This window comes from Dipodomys merriami, unplaced genomic scaffold, assembly GCF_024711535.1.
Source record: "Dipodomys merriami isolate MVZ:Mamm:240054 unplaced genomic scaffold, mDipMer1.0.p SCAF_2, whole genome shotgun sequence".
Lineage (NCBI taxonomy): Eukaryota > Metazoa > Chordata > Mammalia > Rodentia > Heteromyidae > Dipodomys > Dipodomys merriami.
In genome coordinates, this window is record NW_027203381.1 from 59,853,383 (window position 1) to 59,870,760 (window position 17,378).

General features: G+C 44.2%; 1 protein-coding gene across 3 annotated transcripts in view; it reads right to left on the reverse strand.

Moving 5' to 3' along the window:
- The window catches only part of Etv5 (ETS variant transcription factor 5), a 72,315-nt gene that overhangs the window by 54,774 nt on the left and 163 nt on the right, over window positions 1-17,378 (reverse strand). The window contains exons 1-5 of one of the 3 annotated variants that reach the window (XM_070029770.1): window positions 16,566-16,700; window positions 12,810-12,928; window positions 12,586-12,673; window positions 12,443-12,490; window positions 12,292-12,342 (exon numbers count right to left, since the gene is read on the reverse strand). In XM_070029770.1, coding sequence (XP_069885871.1) covers window positions 12,292-12,342; window positions 12,443-12,490; window positions 12,586-12,673; window positions 12,810-12,854 — 232 coding nt within the window. In that variant the 5' untranslated portion in view covers window positions 12,855-12,928; window positions 16,566-16,700. Of the gene's footprint in view, window positions 1-12,291; window positions 12,343-12,442; window positions 12,491-12,585; window positions 12,674-12,809; window positions 12,929-16,498; window positions 16,540-16,565; window positions 16,701-17,378 lie in introns of those variants that run through there. The other 2 variants (XM_070029771.1, XM_070029772.1) reach the window with 2 other exon arrangements.

Consider the following 17,378-nt stretch of genomic DNA (forward strand, 5'->3'; position numbering starts at 1 on the left):
AATCTTGACAGGAGAAAATCTAAACTCTAGGGAATTCGTCTTCTTCACAGAACCATTCCCTTCTGTCTATAGCTTGCCCTTCTCCAAGCAGAAACTTGGCCAGGGCATCAGGGACTCTAGAAGCTGTTTAGTTCCCTAGCACATGCAGACACATATTGCAAAGCACGGCAGTAACTGTTCAGTCTACACAACTGAAGAACACTTGGTACTGTATATGTCCGAGAGACTAGTTTTCTTTTCAGATCTTCCTCCCAAGAACTCTTAATTTAGGTTTTTAGAAACTACACAATTATTTCCCTCCAAGTTAGAGGAGGCTGGTGTTGCCTTATTGGAAGATGGGGTGAGAAAAAACTATAACAGAGAATGTACTAATAAAGAAATAAACAAAAACACATCCACTGGTCTGGTATTATGGTTCATGCCAGCAATCCCAGTAATTTCAGAGATAGAAGGATAGAGGTTCAAGGCCAGCTGCAGCAAAAATTGAGACTCTATCTTCATGCCTGTAATCCTACTCAGGAGACTGAAATCTGAGGACCACAGTTCATAAGCCTCAGCCAGCCCAGTGGGTCTGTGAGACTTTTTTTTTTTTTTTGGTGGGTCATAGGGCTTGAACTCTGTCTGGGCTTGGGCGTAGTCCTTCAGCTCTTCAGCTCTTCAGCTCAAGACCAGCATTCTACCACTTAAGCCACAGAACCACTTCCGGTTTTCTAGTGGTTTATTGGAGGAAAGAGTCTCACGGACTTTCCTGCCAGGGCTGGCTTTGAACAGTGATCCTCAGATCTCAGCCTCCTGAGTAGCTAGGCTTACAGGAGTGAGCCACAGGCGCCCGACTTGTGAGACTCATATCTTCAACTAGCCACCAGAAAACCAGAAGTGGCACTGTGACTTAAAATGGCAGAATATTGGCCTTGAACAAAAGAGCTCAGGGACGGTGCCCAGGCCAAGTTCAAGCCCCAGGAAGGATAAAAACAAAAAACAAGATACTAGTTGCAATAGTACTTGCCTATAATCCTTCCAGCTACTTGACAGGTAGAAAGACAATTGTGTTCACAAGCCAACTTGGGGAAAAAGCAAGATACTCTCTTAAAAAAAAACAAAAAACATACAAAAAACTAAAAGCAAAAGGCTTTGTGTGTGGTTCAAGTTATAGAATGCTCAAGTTAAATCTCCAGTACTGAAAAACTAGTAAAAGTCCACATTTAGCCTTTTACTGACAGAGCAGAGCAGAGCAGAGAAGAACACTATGACCAGGAAAAGGGGGGAGGGGAGAATAAGGAAGCATGACATGCTTTACTTATGGAGTCAGTTGGAGCCTAAGGAAAATTATTGCCTATTTCAACAGGACTGGGAATTATGAAGCAGGGACTAATTTTAGTCACAAAATATAGAACATGTTAAAACCCTATTCTGTTTTCTCTGTATTTCTCAAGGAATAAAATCCCATGGCAAGAAAGAAAGAAAGAAAGAAAGAAAGAAAGAAAGAAAGAAAGAAAGAAAGAAAGAAAGAAAGAAAGAAAGAAAGAAAGGAAGAAAGGAAGAAAGAAAGAAAGAAAGAGAAAGGTACAGAGGGATAGAAATTTTCTAATTTAGATATCCCTTAGCATAGCACAATTATCTCCAATTATTCTGTATTAAAGTTCAGATTACAAACCAGGTGTTCATGGCTCAACCTGTAATCCTAACTACTCAGGAGACAGATCTGAGGACCACAGTTCAATGCCAGCCAGGGCAGGAAGTCTTATCTCCAAGTAACCACCAAAAAGCTAAATGTGGAATTGTGGTTCAAGTGAAACAGCACCAACCTTGAACATAAAAAAAGCTATGGGACAGTGCCTGGCCCCTGAGTTCAAATTCCAGGACCCCCTTACCCTCCAAAAAAGAAATTCAGATTAGGAAATTTCGAGTGGGCTTCACAATCCAATCTTACTAATTTCTCCCTCTTCATTCTGCCTATTTTGTAGAAAAGTATAAAAGACCCTGGTTAAGTGCTCTTTCAGTCTATTACAAAGCATTTGCAGGCACTCAGCTGAAAAGTGTTTATGTAAGCTGAAGTCCTCCTGAGCCTGCTGGAGGAGCCCCTATCAGCTCCCATTTCTCTCTGGTATCTTGGGTCACCTCTTGACAGGTTTCAAATTCTCACAAAGGACAATCTGCTCAGGCCTATTCTTTCTTTAATAGGAATGGGAAGGTGAATTTGTAAGACCGATTTATAGCAGGAGAAATAATGGGGGAAGAGGGAGGACATAACTCTTAAGAGAAAAACATAAATACAGTCATGTTTGTGAGGATGAAGAGCAGGCATGAAGAGCCTTTTGAAAATCCTGAAGAAACTGCATTAATCATTTACTATTGTTTTGTTTTAAACTGACTGTCCTTCTTTGGGCAAGACCACATAGCCATTGGGGGGTGTCCTCACAGCTAGCTGTGAGTCAAGATGTTGGAGGATGGTGATCTATTTGTGTACTCAGGGCCTCCAGTTGGCTCAGCTTCCTTGTTTACTGGTGCTCTAAAGACAGATGTACCTGTCCCTAGTACCTGTCCCACTTCCAGAAAGAGAAGGCCACTCTAGTGTGGGAGGTGTTCAGAGGCTACATTTTTTTTTCCTGAAACTTCTTGGGATATTCATTGTGGGAGGCAAACCATTTGATTAGTGCCTACCAGACCTCAGTAGGAAATGAAACAGGAGACAGAAGGGCAAGGAGTAAAGAAATTACAACTTTGTCATCCCACTGAAAGGCTAAACAACCTGCCCCTGGCAGGTAAACACCTGACCTTTCAGGTCGGCATGGAGGGGGGTGGGGGATGCAAGACAGCAAAAGAGCAGCAAAAGAGCTAGCAGCAACCTTCAGCAGCTGAAGCCACAACTTCAAGACAGCAGATAAAAGGGCAACATCCTCAGATCAAGTCTCAACAAATCTTTCCAGGGGAAGCTACACCACCTTTCTACTATTGCCTTTAGGCAGTTACAGTCTAAAAAGCAAGGGAGTTGGGGTAGACTCCTGGCTTTGTGGTGGATAGCAGCCCTTCCTCAGAAACCAGGCCAAGCATCTGGCAGCTTGAGAGTTAAAGACAGCACTTAAAAGAAAACTCAAACCCCATTAAGCCCAGGATTGGAGAACAGGGAGCAGCAGGGAAGCCAAAGGAAACTAATTCTGGAGGCTCTCCAAGCTGCCAATCACAAGCATATTTCTAACAGTCCCCACGTTGTTTGAGTTGGTTGTTTTTCCACAGGCTGCACAATGGGGTCTGGTTATTCATTGAAAAAGTCTGCAAGTGAGCCCCGCCCTCCATTCACAACCAATTTGGAATGCCCCATTCAAGCAAGGTGGGGGGAGGGGAGTCTGCAGTTCAGTTAGCTCAAGCAGACCTAGCGCCCAGCTGTCCCGGTAGGGATGCTTACTTGCCCAAAGCACTGGGTTTATGTAAGAAATTCAGACACTGCTGGGGCTCCTGTTCACTCTGCATCTACCCTAGAATCCAAATGGCCAGGACCGAGGCTGAATTCCGAAAGGGTGTGCAAATCTGCTAAAAGTGAGACTGCAAAGTACTCTCGGCCAAAAGGGGAAAGGCAAAAGAAGCACCGCCCAGTGTGGCTTCCAACTGAGAGAACAGACTTCACTGGGTTGGTTTTATTTTTTTTTTTGTTGCCCCAGGGCGAGGCTGATTTGCATTAGGGGACAGCTCTGGCTGGAAGCCTGCCACTCCAGACTTTTCTTTGCCATTCATCACTAGTAGCTACACCAGGAGCCACCTGGCTTCTTCCCCAGGGGAGAGGGCCTCCTGCATCACCAGGAGAGTCTGCTTGCAGAAGAGGTGACAAGCTAGCTAATCTCACTTTTCCTTGGCTCTGAGTGGTTTATAATACACTTCTGAAGGCCTAGGAGGTATCAAAAGGGAAGAACGTTCAAATCTAGGACTGAAGGGTAAAATTCATTCTAAGGCTTCATAGAGCACAAAGCTCTATGGTTTGGTTTCTTAGAGGATTTTAATAAACCTTCAATGACTACCAAGAGGGAGAACTGATAGAGCCGGTCTGACAACCAGACTTTATTTCAGGAAAAAAAAAAAGTGTTTTTCTTTAAGAAAAGAAAAGCCTGGAGATAACTCCAGCACATAGATTTGTTTTCTTCTTTTCAAACATATACTTGGTTGTTTACCTCTTTTCACTGCTGGCTCCATTCTCTGAGATCTTTCTGATCATAGCTGACCCCAATCTGTGCCTTGGCTGTTTGGCAGGTCAGCCTCCATCTCTAACCAAGCCCTTTAATACTAGATCTCAGTGTGTTGCATGGAATTTTTTTACCCTCTGCTCAATTTTTCCCTATAGTTTCCTCCTAAGCAGAAGAGCCTCCTTTATCTGCTAGGCATGGAGGGGTCTTTTATGTGGGGCTCTTCTTCCTTTAACACCTAGCTCATTGTCATCAACCTGCCAGGCCCAATGATGTACTTACATTGCAATTATGACTTACACACACACACACACACACACACACTCACTCACTCACTAGGGGCCTAGTGTCTTGCCACTCCTTCAGGAAAACCTGGAGGGGTAAGGACAATGGTAGAAACCGACGAGCAAAACCTCTGTTAAATGAGCTTGATGAGTTCACAAAATAAATTTTTTAAAAAGCAACCTAATCCGGTAATGGCATCAGCAGGGCTGGCCCTCGTCCAAGAACTGGGAGCTGCAACATGACAAGACTCTGAGCAACTTGGATTCCAAATGGAGAAGTACTGTGCGCCAGGGCACAGATGGGGCCCAAGCTGCCTCAAGGGCAGCCGTATGCCCAAGAGGGGGCTGTCAGTCTGAGGCTGGAAGTACTCTGCCACCATTAAACTGTGGAGCAAACAGTTTGTAGGCAAAATAATAGTAATAATAAGTAACAACAACAACAACATTACACCCCTAACTTACTCCAGCTCCAGTATCAATAACGAGGGTACACTAGATGTAGAACTGGCAGATAATGCAAACTGTCAGTTTTATCACGCTACCCAGGCCTTAACCTTGGAAAACTGAAGGATGCTGAAGAGCAGAGGGTGAATGCTGATTCCTGACTGATGGTGGGATTTTGCTACTTCTGGCACCTACACACGTGATCTGCTTGGCACAGATTAATCCTACCTCTAGTCCTAATCAAATACAAAAGAATGGAAATGGCTAGTGGACTTTAAGAGCAAAGAGACATAAAAGAATTAACACAAAAATCTGCTGCTTTGTTTTGTACCCATCCAGGCCTGGTTGCTGTCCCTTAAGCATTTTTACTCATGGCTGGCCCTCTACCATTTGAGCCGCAGCTTCACTTCCAGCTTTTTGGTGGTTAACTGGAGATGAGTCTTAGGGACTTTGCAGCCTGGCTGGCTTCAAACTGTGATCCTCAGATCTCAGCCTAATAAGTAGTTAGGATTACAGGGATGAGCTACCAGTCACCGGCTGCCATTGTTTCAAATACACATAGCTGAACCAAAATTAGGAGAAAGGTTTTGTTAAACACTTAGCTCTTTAAGATTAATAGCCACTGTAGTGCTTGGTCCCAAACTTGAAACTGTAAGTGCCTATCAACAACAGGAAGAATTGCAAATTATTTCACCTTCTCTGCAGTAAGCAAGTGGGCTAATTAACCAAAAATCACACTGCCAACCCTGGGGCCAAATCATCTCTCCATAACGTTTTCCTCACACTTTCTTCCCTTCCCTCTCCCTGTCTCAAGGACCACTTGTGCTCCTGAAAAGTAAAAACTGGAGCCCTGACTGTCATACCTCTTCTGTTCAAGTTCCTAAAGCTTTCTTTTTTTACCTTTGGACATGAAAAGACTTTAGGAACAACTTTAAAATAGAAATGGCCCTAGACCACAAAGCAAGGAAGTAGAGAGCTTTCTCAACCCCACTCGGGACCAGATGATGTTCTCTGTACAGAAGAAAAGCACTGGTTGCCACTATTATACCACCTCACAAAAGAAAGAGAAAGAAAGAAAGAAAGAAAGAAAGAAAGAAAGAAAGAAAGAAAGAAAGAAAGAAAGAAAGAAAGAAAGGAAGGAAGGAAGGAAGGAAGGAGGAAAAAGAAAGAAAGAAAGAAAGAAAAGAAGGAAGGAAGGAAGGAAGGAAGGAAAAAAAGAGAGAAAGAGAGAAAAAGAAAGAAAGAAAGAAAAGAAAGAAAGACCCGAACAAAAAACCACAGTGTACTAATCTTAGTCTAACAGGATTATATCAGCATGCTTTAGGCTCAAGGGCTATCTTACTTCCCCAACCATCTATTTATTGCAAAGAAGTTATGAAAAGTTGATTTTATCAGTTAATTAGCTAGTCCTTAGGAAATTACTTGTACTTCCTCTAATTTCTATTCTTTTTGAAAGAGCTCTAAAAAGAACATTCCCAGGGGAAAAGGAGGTCATTGGTATTTTAAAACAATTCTCTAAATTGTATTTTGATTCACCATCTTCACTCACAGGAGTGAACCCAGGGCCCCAAGCTGGCTAGACAAGCACTCTACCACCTGAGTCAAGTCCCAATACAAGGCTGTGATTTGAAGCTAAGATTTTGATCATGTTTTCTCAGCATAAAATATTTCAATTATTCAAGAAGCTGATTGTTCACAATACTACCACTACCCTGAGATAAATGACTGAGTTTTTTGGTCTTTTTTTTTGTTAACTCCAAAGCAAAATCTATACTAAGAACACAACTAACAGCAAGGCATGTAATCCTAGCTATTCCAGAGACTGGAGCTGAGGAGTTCAGTTTAAAGCCAACTCTGCCGTGGCAGGAAAGCCTTTTTTTTTTTTTGGTTGGTCGTGGGGCCTGAACTCTGGGCCTAGGCACTGTCCCTCAACTCTTCAGCTCAAGGTTAGTGCTCTACCACTTGAGCCACAGCGCCACTTGCAGATTTTTCTGCTTACGTGGTGCTGAGGAATCGAACCCAGGGCCTCATGTATGCAAAAGCATTCTACCACTGAGCCACCTTCCCAGCCCCCAGGAAAGTCTTTGAGAAAAGCCAGAAGTGGAACTTTGGCTAAAACACTAGACTTGAGCAGAAAATACTAAGAGACAGCACCCACAGAGCTCAACCCTCAGTGCCCCCACACATACACACACACACACACACACACACACACACACACACACACACAGACAACCAACACACACACAAAAAAACTGTAAATGTATACTAAAATCTGGTCATTCACTCTTAAATCCCTAAGCAGTCAGTTCTGAAAAATAAATGTAACATCTGTAACATCTACCCAATCCCCCACATTGACATGCTCCATTCCAGTTTTTACTCATGGCTTTGATTTGTTGTTAATTTTGTGAAAATATATAGTAAAGATGTGCATATGTCTATGTACTAACCCAGATTCCTTGGTTTGATAGCTCCATTGGTTTAATACATACTTATTTCTATAGGTATATATCACATCCACTTATTTCTATATATATGCACACATACACATGCTTTTATTTATACTGTATATGCAACTAACACCTTCAAGGAAACCAGTTTTCACCATTTTTTGTATTTTCTATCTCTTCCAAATTCTTAATGGAAAAACTCACAGCACCAAGATATATAACTTTCTCAGGTAGTTCAACTGGACAGCCAATAGACTCCCAAAGATTCCCTGAGCCATCCCCAGGTATTTCAAATGGTGAGAGCACCTTGAATCCAGCTGAGCATGCAGTAACCGACTGTGACTTTGTTGAGTACTTCTTTAAGGGTATTAGGGCAGAAACATTTTTCCCCACCTCAGCTAATCTTCCCCCTTTGTCCAAACCACTGGTTAGTTTCAAAGGACCTTTGGTAAGTTAGAAGGTGGGGCAATAGAGCCCTATCTCTACCAGGGATCTGCAGCTCAAACAAGCTGGGATCTTCAGAGATAATAAGAGAACTCATTAGGGATAATGATAAACAATGGCAAATTCACAGGGTACATTCTTCTGTTCTCCTGAATTTGACTTTTAATAATTTCCACATAAGGGATGGAGGCTCACGCCTCTATTAGTTACTCTGAAGGCTGAGATTTGAGAATCACAATTCAAAGCTAGCCTGGGCAGAAAAAATTCCTGAGATTCTTATCTCTAATTAACCACCAAAAAGCTAGAAGTAGAGCTGTGGCAAAAAAAGCTAAGGAACAGTACCTTCTAGAAGTGGAGCTGTGTCAAAAAAGCTAAAGAACAGTACCTTTTAGAAGTAGAGCTGTGGCAAAAAAGCTAAGGAACAGTACCAAAGCCCAGTGCTGGCACACACAAAAAAAAGGTATTTCCAAGTAAGAGATCCTTGATTACTGTGTGTGAGGAGTGTGCATGCCCATGCAGGTACTGGAGTTGGAACTGGGACCCCTGTATGCTTGCTTGGTAATTATTTCCCTCAAGGCAGGTTTTCTTCCACTGGAGCCACACCTCCACCCCCAGCCCATTGCTGGTAAATTAGAGATGAGTCTCAGATCTCAGCATCAGGAGTGGCTTGGTTATTGGTACCTGGCTATAGTCTATCTTTGCCAGGTAGAGGGAAAATCTGTACAGTTAGAGATAAGCTGCTCATTTCTGAGACTTATAATGGTTTCATTTGTTTAAGGACCACTTATACGATGGATTCCTATGGGTGGAAAACTTTCAAAATATAACCCCTTCAGAAGTTGGGTTTATTATGTTTACCAAAAAAGGGGGGGCATAATCTTCAAAATTAACATCAAGTCAGGCATCGGTGGCTCATGCTACTCAGGAGGCTGAGATCTGAGGATCGCTGTTCAAACCCAGCCGGGGCAGGAAAGTCCATGAGACTATGATCACCAATAAACCACTAGAAAACTGGAAATGGTGCTATAGCTCAAACCGTAGAACACTCATTTTGAGCTGAAGAGCACAGGGACAGCGCCCAAGCCCAGAGTTCAAGCCCCACCACTGACGACAACAACAACAAAAACATCAAACACCATTGCCCACATTACATAATATTTTTCCTTTCCTGCTTTTCATGCCCATCCAGTTTCAAGATGAAAATTTATTAAATCATTAATCATTAATACGATAGGCTATTACCGGTAAACCTTTGTTGAGAATGTGTTATAATTTTTCTGCTACTGCAAGAAAAAGATTTGTTTTCACTGATAAATTTAGTATATAACTCAATGATAGGATGATTCAAACCAGTATAAAGCTTCCTTAATACTGGTGGCTCACATCTGTAACCAGCAGGCTGAGATCCTTGCTGGAAGTGAAACCAGCCCAGACAGAAAAAAAGTCTGAGAGACTCTTTATCTTCAACTAACCACAAAAAGCCAGAAATGGAGCTATGGCTCAAATGGTAGAGTGCTAGTCTTGAGCAAAAAGAGCTCAGAGACAGAGCCCAGGCTCTGAGTTCAAGCCCCAGGACCAGCACAAAAAAAATGTAAAAATACGAATGCTTTCCTTCCCTCTGTGGAAGTCATGGGTTCGCCCAGGAGGATGTCTAGAGTGGAGCAGTTCTCCATGAGTCTGTAAAAAGTGTTCACAGAGAAGCTGTGGGCAAAGCTGACTCTTCCTGGGCTTCCCTGATAGTATGAACCCTGAACCCTGATCTACAGCCAAACACCAGCCTGAATAAGGACTCCAGGCTGCACCATTCCACACTTGGGCTCTTGCTTAATATCTGAAGAAACCACCTTATTTAAAACTAGCCTTCCTCACACTCTGCTTTCAGAAAATTCAAATGGGAAAGAATTATCAAAAGTTTTTTTTTTCTTTCTTTTTTTTTTTTTTGTGGGTCATAGGGCTTGAACTCTGGACTTGGGCGCTGTCCTTGTGCTCTTCAGCTCAAGGTGAGCGCTCTACTGCTTGAGCCCACAACACCATTTCCAGTTTTCTAGTGGTTTATTGGAGAAAAGAGTCTCACGGACTTTCCTGTCCAGGCTAGCTTTGAACCGTGATTCTCAGATCTCAGCCTCCTGAGTAGCTAGGATTACAGGCGGGAGCCACCAGGGCCTGGCTAAGGTGTTGTTTTTGCTTTTTTTTAAAATGTTATTCAACCATCCATTTTATCCTTAAAATACTGAAAAGCTCAATCTTAATCAGTTAAAGCAAAAAGCAAACACATACACATACATAGATAGACACACACACACACCACACAAAACATACTTAGTAAGCAGGTTCATCTCCTAAAGCACCTCCTTTTAAGGTACGGTATTTTAATTAAAAAACTTAGCACATTCTATCTGCTAAGCAGGAATTAAAAGAAGCCAACATACAGTTATTGATTTCTTCACTTTACCCTGTTCCCACAAATAAGTATCTCTTCAAATATAATGTATGTAAATGTCTTTCCCTGAAGACCACACAGGGCATGGGTTTCCGCATATGTAATCACTCTGAATGTGGCCATCTCACCTCCCTTTTAACTTTTGGGGTCACAAAGAAACATAAAAGCATTTCAAAGAAACTCTGCCAAGAAAGTCACCTCCCAAACAGACTCCAGCTTATGCTGCTCTGAGCAAGAACTAGAAAGGCTGGGCCAACCTGTCAACACAGAACCAAGTTAAGATTACAAGCACTGACTTTCATCTTGTGCACACGGCACAGGCGGCTTGAGCTCACACACTCACACACTCACACACACACACATTTGGGTTATCTTTAACCTTTCAATGGCAAGCTTCCCAATCACTTGAAAGCATCAAAGGGCAATAATTAACAAACATTTCCTTTCATACAGAAAAAATCTACAGCAAGCTGTGGCAAAGCTGAGGTAACCAAGTATCTGTGGGTTACAGTCTATTCCCTTTTAAAGTTTCATGGCATTGTGCCTTAGACATCAGGCCTATCATTAAAAAAAATGTTTAGCTGGTGCTTCTGTTCTTTCATTTAATTTTATAGATTTAGAATACATGGCTTTTACATTGACACAACATCTTCTCTTCCCCAGTGGCATTTTATACACACACACACACACACACACACACACACACACACACACACACACACACACACACACACACACACACAGAGATAAAACAAAGCTGGGAAGAATTAGTTGGTGCAAAATGAGAAATCAAATCCTTGCCTGGCTCAGGTGCTTGCTATTATAAACTATGACTAAGAGACATGAATTTCTCTATGATGCAACTCTCAAGAGAGGCAGCATTTTCTCCAGACCTCTCTTAAACCTGCTCATTCGTCAGTGACTAATGCTCTCTAGAGCAGTACTGTGCTGCTCAAATTTCATCAGCCAGCTTTGTCCTTGATAGCTCTGCCTGGTCCATAAAAGCTCTAAAACCTGTTGAGGACAGCCCCAAAAAAATCAGGGCAGAGCTAACTATGCCTTTGTCAGCACCACGGGCTACTTTTGGAACTCCTCATGGCATTTCATTATCTCAGGTAATGAGCACTTAATGAACATTTTAAGCAGAAGGTTCTACTCTACTCTGAACAGTAAAGTCATAGCAACTACATAAAAAAACAAGAGCATCAGGTCACCCTGTACCCACTCTCCCTTTGTTAGCTTGTAAGAAACAAAATTGAAAGTGGAGCTTTGGCTCAAATGGTAGAGCACTAGCCTTGTCAAGGACATTGCCCAGGCTCTGAGTTCAAGCACCAAGGCCAGGGAAAAAAGAAAAAGAAAAAGGAACAAAATTGATATATTGGGTATAACCACAATTAAATGGAATTTTCTATTAACTATCTTCTGGAAAACGTCAGATTTATTGTTTACATCAAAGACCAACCGCCAAATCATGGTAGGCATCAAACCCAAGCCCTTGTGTATGCTAAGCCAGAGCTCTAACACTGAACTACATACATCCCCAGCCCAAAGGCTTAACTTATCAAAACAAAGAAAAAAGGCTAAGAAAATGAATGAATAATATGTAAGATATTTGCTCCAACATCATACATATACATATATATGTGTGTATATATATACATATATATGTATGTATATACACACACACACACACACACACACACACACACACACACACACACACACACACACACACACACACACACACACACACACACACACACACACACACAGCTTTGTAATTTCAAGCTTCAAGCTTGGTAGTATTTTCAAGTAAAAAGAAATTTAACCGGTCATTACATTCAGTAAATCTTATCTATAGAGGTACGTTAGAAATAATTTCAATAAGGAACAAAAGTTTTCAGGATTAATACTGAATTGTTGAAGTAAATTACATGTACATCACTGTCCAAAGCTGTTGGCTATCACTGAAGGGTATCCGAGACACAATTAAGTGGAATTTTTATCCAAGGCCAACTTAAGAACAAGTATATCACCATTAGAAAGATACTTACAGTTATCAGACTGAAAATCTGGGACAAACTGTTCATCATCAGGAACTTGTGCTGGAAAAAGAGATTGTTTTTTAACTTTAGACCTTTAAGTTTTATTACAAAGCACAGTAAAAATGTTTTATATGGAAAATGGGATAGTCAAGAAACTTGCCTTCAGCTAACCAAGCCTCTTGAAGTTGACTGAGATCCTGAAACAATTCTGGAATTAAAAACAAAAACCCAAGAATGAGGAGATATGGTTCTGCTAGGGAAAAGAGAAGTCTAGAAGCTGCTAGGAGGGGAAAGCTTCCCTACCTTCAGAATCATGAGCCAGATCTGTGTCCAAAAACTTCCTCTTCCTGTCACTCACAGGTCGCCCTCGACATTCCTCTGATCGAGATTTCTGAAAGAGGCCAACAGACATAAAGACACAAGTGTGGTAAAGAGGCCCAAAGGAAGGGGGACTCACTAACCAGTAAGGAGAAGACTCAAACTATAGAGAGAAGACAAAAAAAAATTCAAAAGCCACAGAAACTTACCCCTGGGACCATAAAAGGGACTTGCTGATCATAAAACCCATCCATGGTGCTTTCAACGTCTCTTCTATCACTTTGAAAGGTTTCAGCATTGAGCAATTTCTGAGAGAAGAGAGATCCTCCTGCAATATGAATTTGGGAGATTTCAACTGAGTGGGGCTGAGAGGGAAATGAAGTGATTTTTGTACTGGTCACTCTTTAGGACCTACACATAACATCACTATCTTGGTGTAAAATAAAACCCACTCTTAAGTAAACATTTAATAAGCTTTCAGATCAACATTTGGCTTGATTAACGGTATCAAAGATTCAAATGTACTCAGGGTCAAGTTCATTCACTCATCTTTTTTTCTTTTTTCTTATCATTAAGATTGGTACTTATCATTTTCTTATCATTATGATATTGGTACTACATGTCTTCTACAAAAGAACAGCTCTCTCTCTCTCTCTCTCTCTCACACACACACACACACACACACACACACACACACAGGTACACACACACACAAACCCACAACTTATTTTCATAATAAAAAGGTGATGTCCAGCCAGTCTCCACAAAGTCTGTAATCCTAGCTACTCAGGAGGCTGAGATCTGAGGATCAGTTCAAAGCCAGCCCAAGTAAACAAATCCTTGAGATTCTATCTCCAAGTAACCAGTAAAAAGCCAGAAGTGGAGGTGTGGCTCAAGCAGATGAGTGCCAGCCTTGAATGAAAATACTAACAAGTATACAAGGTTCAAGCCTCATTACTGGGGGCGGCTGGAGAAACACACAAGTGATTTCTAGTTCTTGGTACAGAATATTTTCCAGGGCATCTTTAGTAGAGTTTTTGTAAAAAGGAGTTTAACCTTGACAGTGCAGTGACAGAAAGTAGAGAAACTGGGTTTAAGTATTCCAAGTTATTGGAAATTAAGAATATGACATAGGCGGGCACCCATGGCTCAAGGCTGCAATCCTAGCTACTCAGGAGGCTGAGATCTGAGGATCTTGGTTCAAAGCCAGCCCAGGCACCAGAAGTGGCGCTATGGCTTGAGCACTCACCTTGAGCTGAAGAGCTGAGAGACAGCTCCCAAGCCCAGAGTTCAAGCTCCCACAACTGAGAAATAAATAAATAAATAAATAAATAAATAAATAAATGACATATTGCTTCTAAGAGTATTTTTAGGTCAGTGGTAAAAATTGTGTATGATGCCAGGAAAAAAATGGCTCAGCATACTTTCATCACACATACCTCTTTATTAAAATCCTATACCTTCTGTCCAAACAGGTGTGTATGTCTATAATGTCACAAATATATCCATGGCAACTAGAGATATCTATGATATCCTCAACTTTCAAAAAGAGTATCTATGAAAAACAGCGAGTAAAGAAAACTAAATTCTACTGCACATATCTTAAATGCAACTGTACCAAAGACTTTCATTAAAAAGCATTAAAAGCAAAAGATGCATGGAAAGAAACTCAGTTTGTTTTTTCACAGTTAAATCAAACTTCCCAGACATAACTCCCCAAAGAAACATACATATCTGTATACTCATTTCAACACTGGTAAGTGTCCTGGTTGAAATCACAAGTGAGAGGAGAGTTTTTATTTGGGGAGAAATTAAGTAACCATTTTAGGAATGTACCACCTTCCTAAATACCTTTTAGTCTCCAAATGAAAACTTTAAGGCTAACAAAATGGAGAGTCTTACTCTCACCCCAGCTCTTAACAATACAAAATGCCTAAAGGATAATTTCTTTCACTTTGATACACACTTTAAACAGGGAACTTTTTCTTCCAGTGGACATTTCCACCCAATTTGTTTTTCACAGTGTGAAACATATCCAATTTTCATAAGCGAGCAGGATATAAGAAAACATTTCACTCTCTTGGCCCAAGTAATCAGATATTTTCAAAGTCAAAGGCGAGTGGAGCAAAATAGCACAGTTCATAACTTCCTAGAAAAACACTCCTGCCAGCCTGAATGCCTTCCAAATCGTGCAAAAACGGTTCGGAATAAAACTTCTCACAAAAATGTCACCCGACACGCACACAGAATCTCAGAAACCTTAGCACCGGGTGAAAGGGGGTTGATTCTCTATCCAAAAAAAAAAAAAAAAAAAAAAAGATTAAATCGTCGTCTCAGAAATTCCACGGGGGAAAGACGAGGAGACCCGAGGGTGAGCTACGTTCAGGCTCACGAGGAAGGATTTCACCCCCGAAGAGCAAAAACACCATCTCAAAAATGTAATAAAAGAAACTGCCGTAAGCAAATTCAAAAGCAGCTCCGTGGATCTTTGAAGGCAGCTCGGAGTGTAAGGGCTGGAAACAGTATGTTCAAAGTATTTACTTAAAGCCTAAAGGGAAGCCTCCGAGTTCAGCCAGGAGTTTAAACCACTTCCTTTGTGCTCCCCCCCCAACTCACCCCCCCCCCCGTTTCCCGGGTGCCCCCAGGAAAAACTTTAACACGCCGCCGCGCCGCGGTGGAAGCCCCTCCCCTGTGGCGCGCAGCGGGCCTGGTTTTATGAATGGGAGAGCGAGCCGCGGCCGCCACCTCAGGTAGAGGCTGTAACTGGATCCCTCGCGCAGGGCCCCATTCACAAAACAAGACACACTTCCACCCAATTCCCAGCCTTCCCCATTCATGAAAACTCCTTCAGCCGCGCCCCGCCCCCACCGCACGCCCAGCCTCCGAGCAGGCCCCTCACCCAGCGTTTTTTAGGAGCAAGCTCAATGCTTCATTCACAAAAAAGGGAGAAGGCGGGGGGGGGGGGGAGGAGTGAGCGGGGAGGGGGGGGGGAGGATAGAAGAAAAAGCCGCAGGGAGCTGCGAGCCAACCAAAGAAACCCGCTTCATTCATAAAAGTCATCCACATTCATAAAAACGAGGTGCGGCGCCAGGCGCGGCCAACCACTTCCAATCCCCCCCCCAATCCTGCCTGAACATCTTTCTGACACCACCACCCCCCCTCCTCCTCCTCGATCGGGAGTCCGGGCCCCACCCCCACCCACCCCCACCCCTGGAAACGCAGCCAGATCCTGAATCTGGCGACGGAGCGGCTCGGCATCCATCCGTCCAGCTCCACGCCCCGTTTTCGTCCCCCAACCATCCCCAGGCCGCGGTGGTAACGCTCCCCGTTTGCTCTCCAGAGTCGCCGCCCGCTGCCCTCAGCCTGCTGGCGGTGGGAGCGAGGGGCTGGATGTCCACTTTCCCCGATTGGAAACTTGCAAGACCTGAGTTAAGTTCCTGGCCGACCCTCCGCCCGGAGACTGCACATGCTAGCATCATTCACCTCTCCTGATGGCGGGGGGAGGGTGCAGCACCTAGCCAGTACGCCCCCCCTTCGACCTGCTTCCCGCCCCCTCCTCCCAGCTGCAAAGCTCCGCCGAGCGTCTCTTCTCGCGAGCCTCCCAAGTCCCTCCGGGGTTCTCGGATCTCCAGAGACTAATAAAGCCCCACAACTCCGCTCCCCCCCCCCATCTCCACCCGGAGCCCCGCACCCCCGCACCCTGCGCTCCGGCGTGCCTCCCCCGCGAGGTGCGGAAACCCGCTCTCCTGGAGGTCTGGAACCGTTAGCCCGACGCCTCCCGGGAACCGGACCGAACCCGGCCCTGGGGGGAGGGGGCGATTGTTGACTCCGGCGGGGCTCAACCCAGATGTGCAACCCGACTTTGAGGATGTCGAATTAGCCCGTGAACTCGCGTTACCTGGGCCTTCGGACCCGTCGCGGAACGTCTTCCCTACGGTCCCCCGGCTCCCGCAACGCCCCCTCACCTGAGGCAGCAGCTCTCCTCTCCTCGCAGCTGCCCGGGCGGCGCAAGCGCGCTCACGCGCGTGCACCGGGCCTGGGCGCCTAGGCGACTGGCCGGACCGAACCGCTCCGGAGACCAAGAACCGCTCCGCGCACCAGCGGCTGGACTCTGCGCCTCAGCTGCCAACCAGGCTGGAGCGCTGGCCCGGCCCCCCCCCCCTCGCAGTCTTCGGCTCCGTCCGTCGCCATTGGCCCGCGGCCCTAGCCCAGACTCGTTCCCATTGGCTCGAAACTGTTCCCGCGGCTGTCCATCACTTCTTGTTTACCCTGTCTTCGGACAAATCCAACCAAGCCGCCCCATCAACTCCGGCCCCCATTGGTATACGGTAGGTCTTTCTCCACCCACCCAGGGGTCTGTTTTACATAATTTATGCACCGGGGGGCCATTGGCCAATCAGCACAAACTTGTTTATATAATGAATGTAAGGACGTTTTTCATTCATAAAAAACGCGACCTGAGGGGGAAGCTTAGCTGAGTCAGTGAAGCACTTAAAGGGGCCGGGGCTGAGTGGAGCCGCTGTTGCTCCCCCCTCCCCACACCTCGTTGCTCTCTCCACTTCACCATAAAACGGCTCTTTCCCCTTCCTTACTTGCCCCTGCTTCTCCCTCAGCCACGCCACGGGCCAGGATCGGGTCGCTTGGCGCCAGACGTTCGCAGCTGCAGCACCAAGCAAACTTATCATTTTAGAATTCAGGCGAGAGGAATTCGTCATTCCACAGAGAAACTCGCTGACCGACCCGGGCGTTCGGCCCACGGAAACAACAGAAAACGGAAA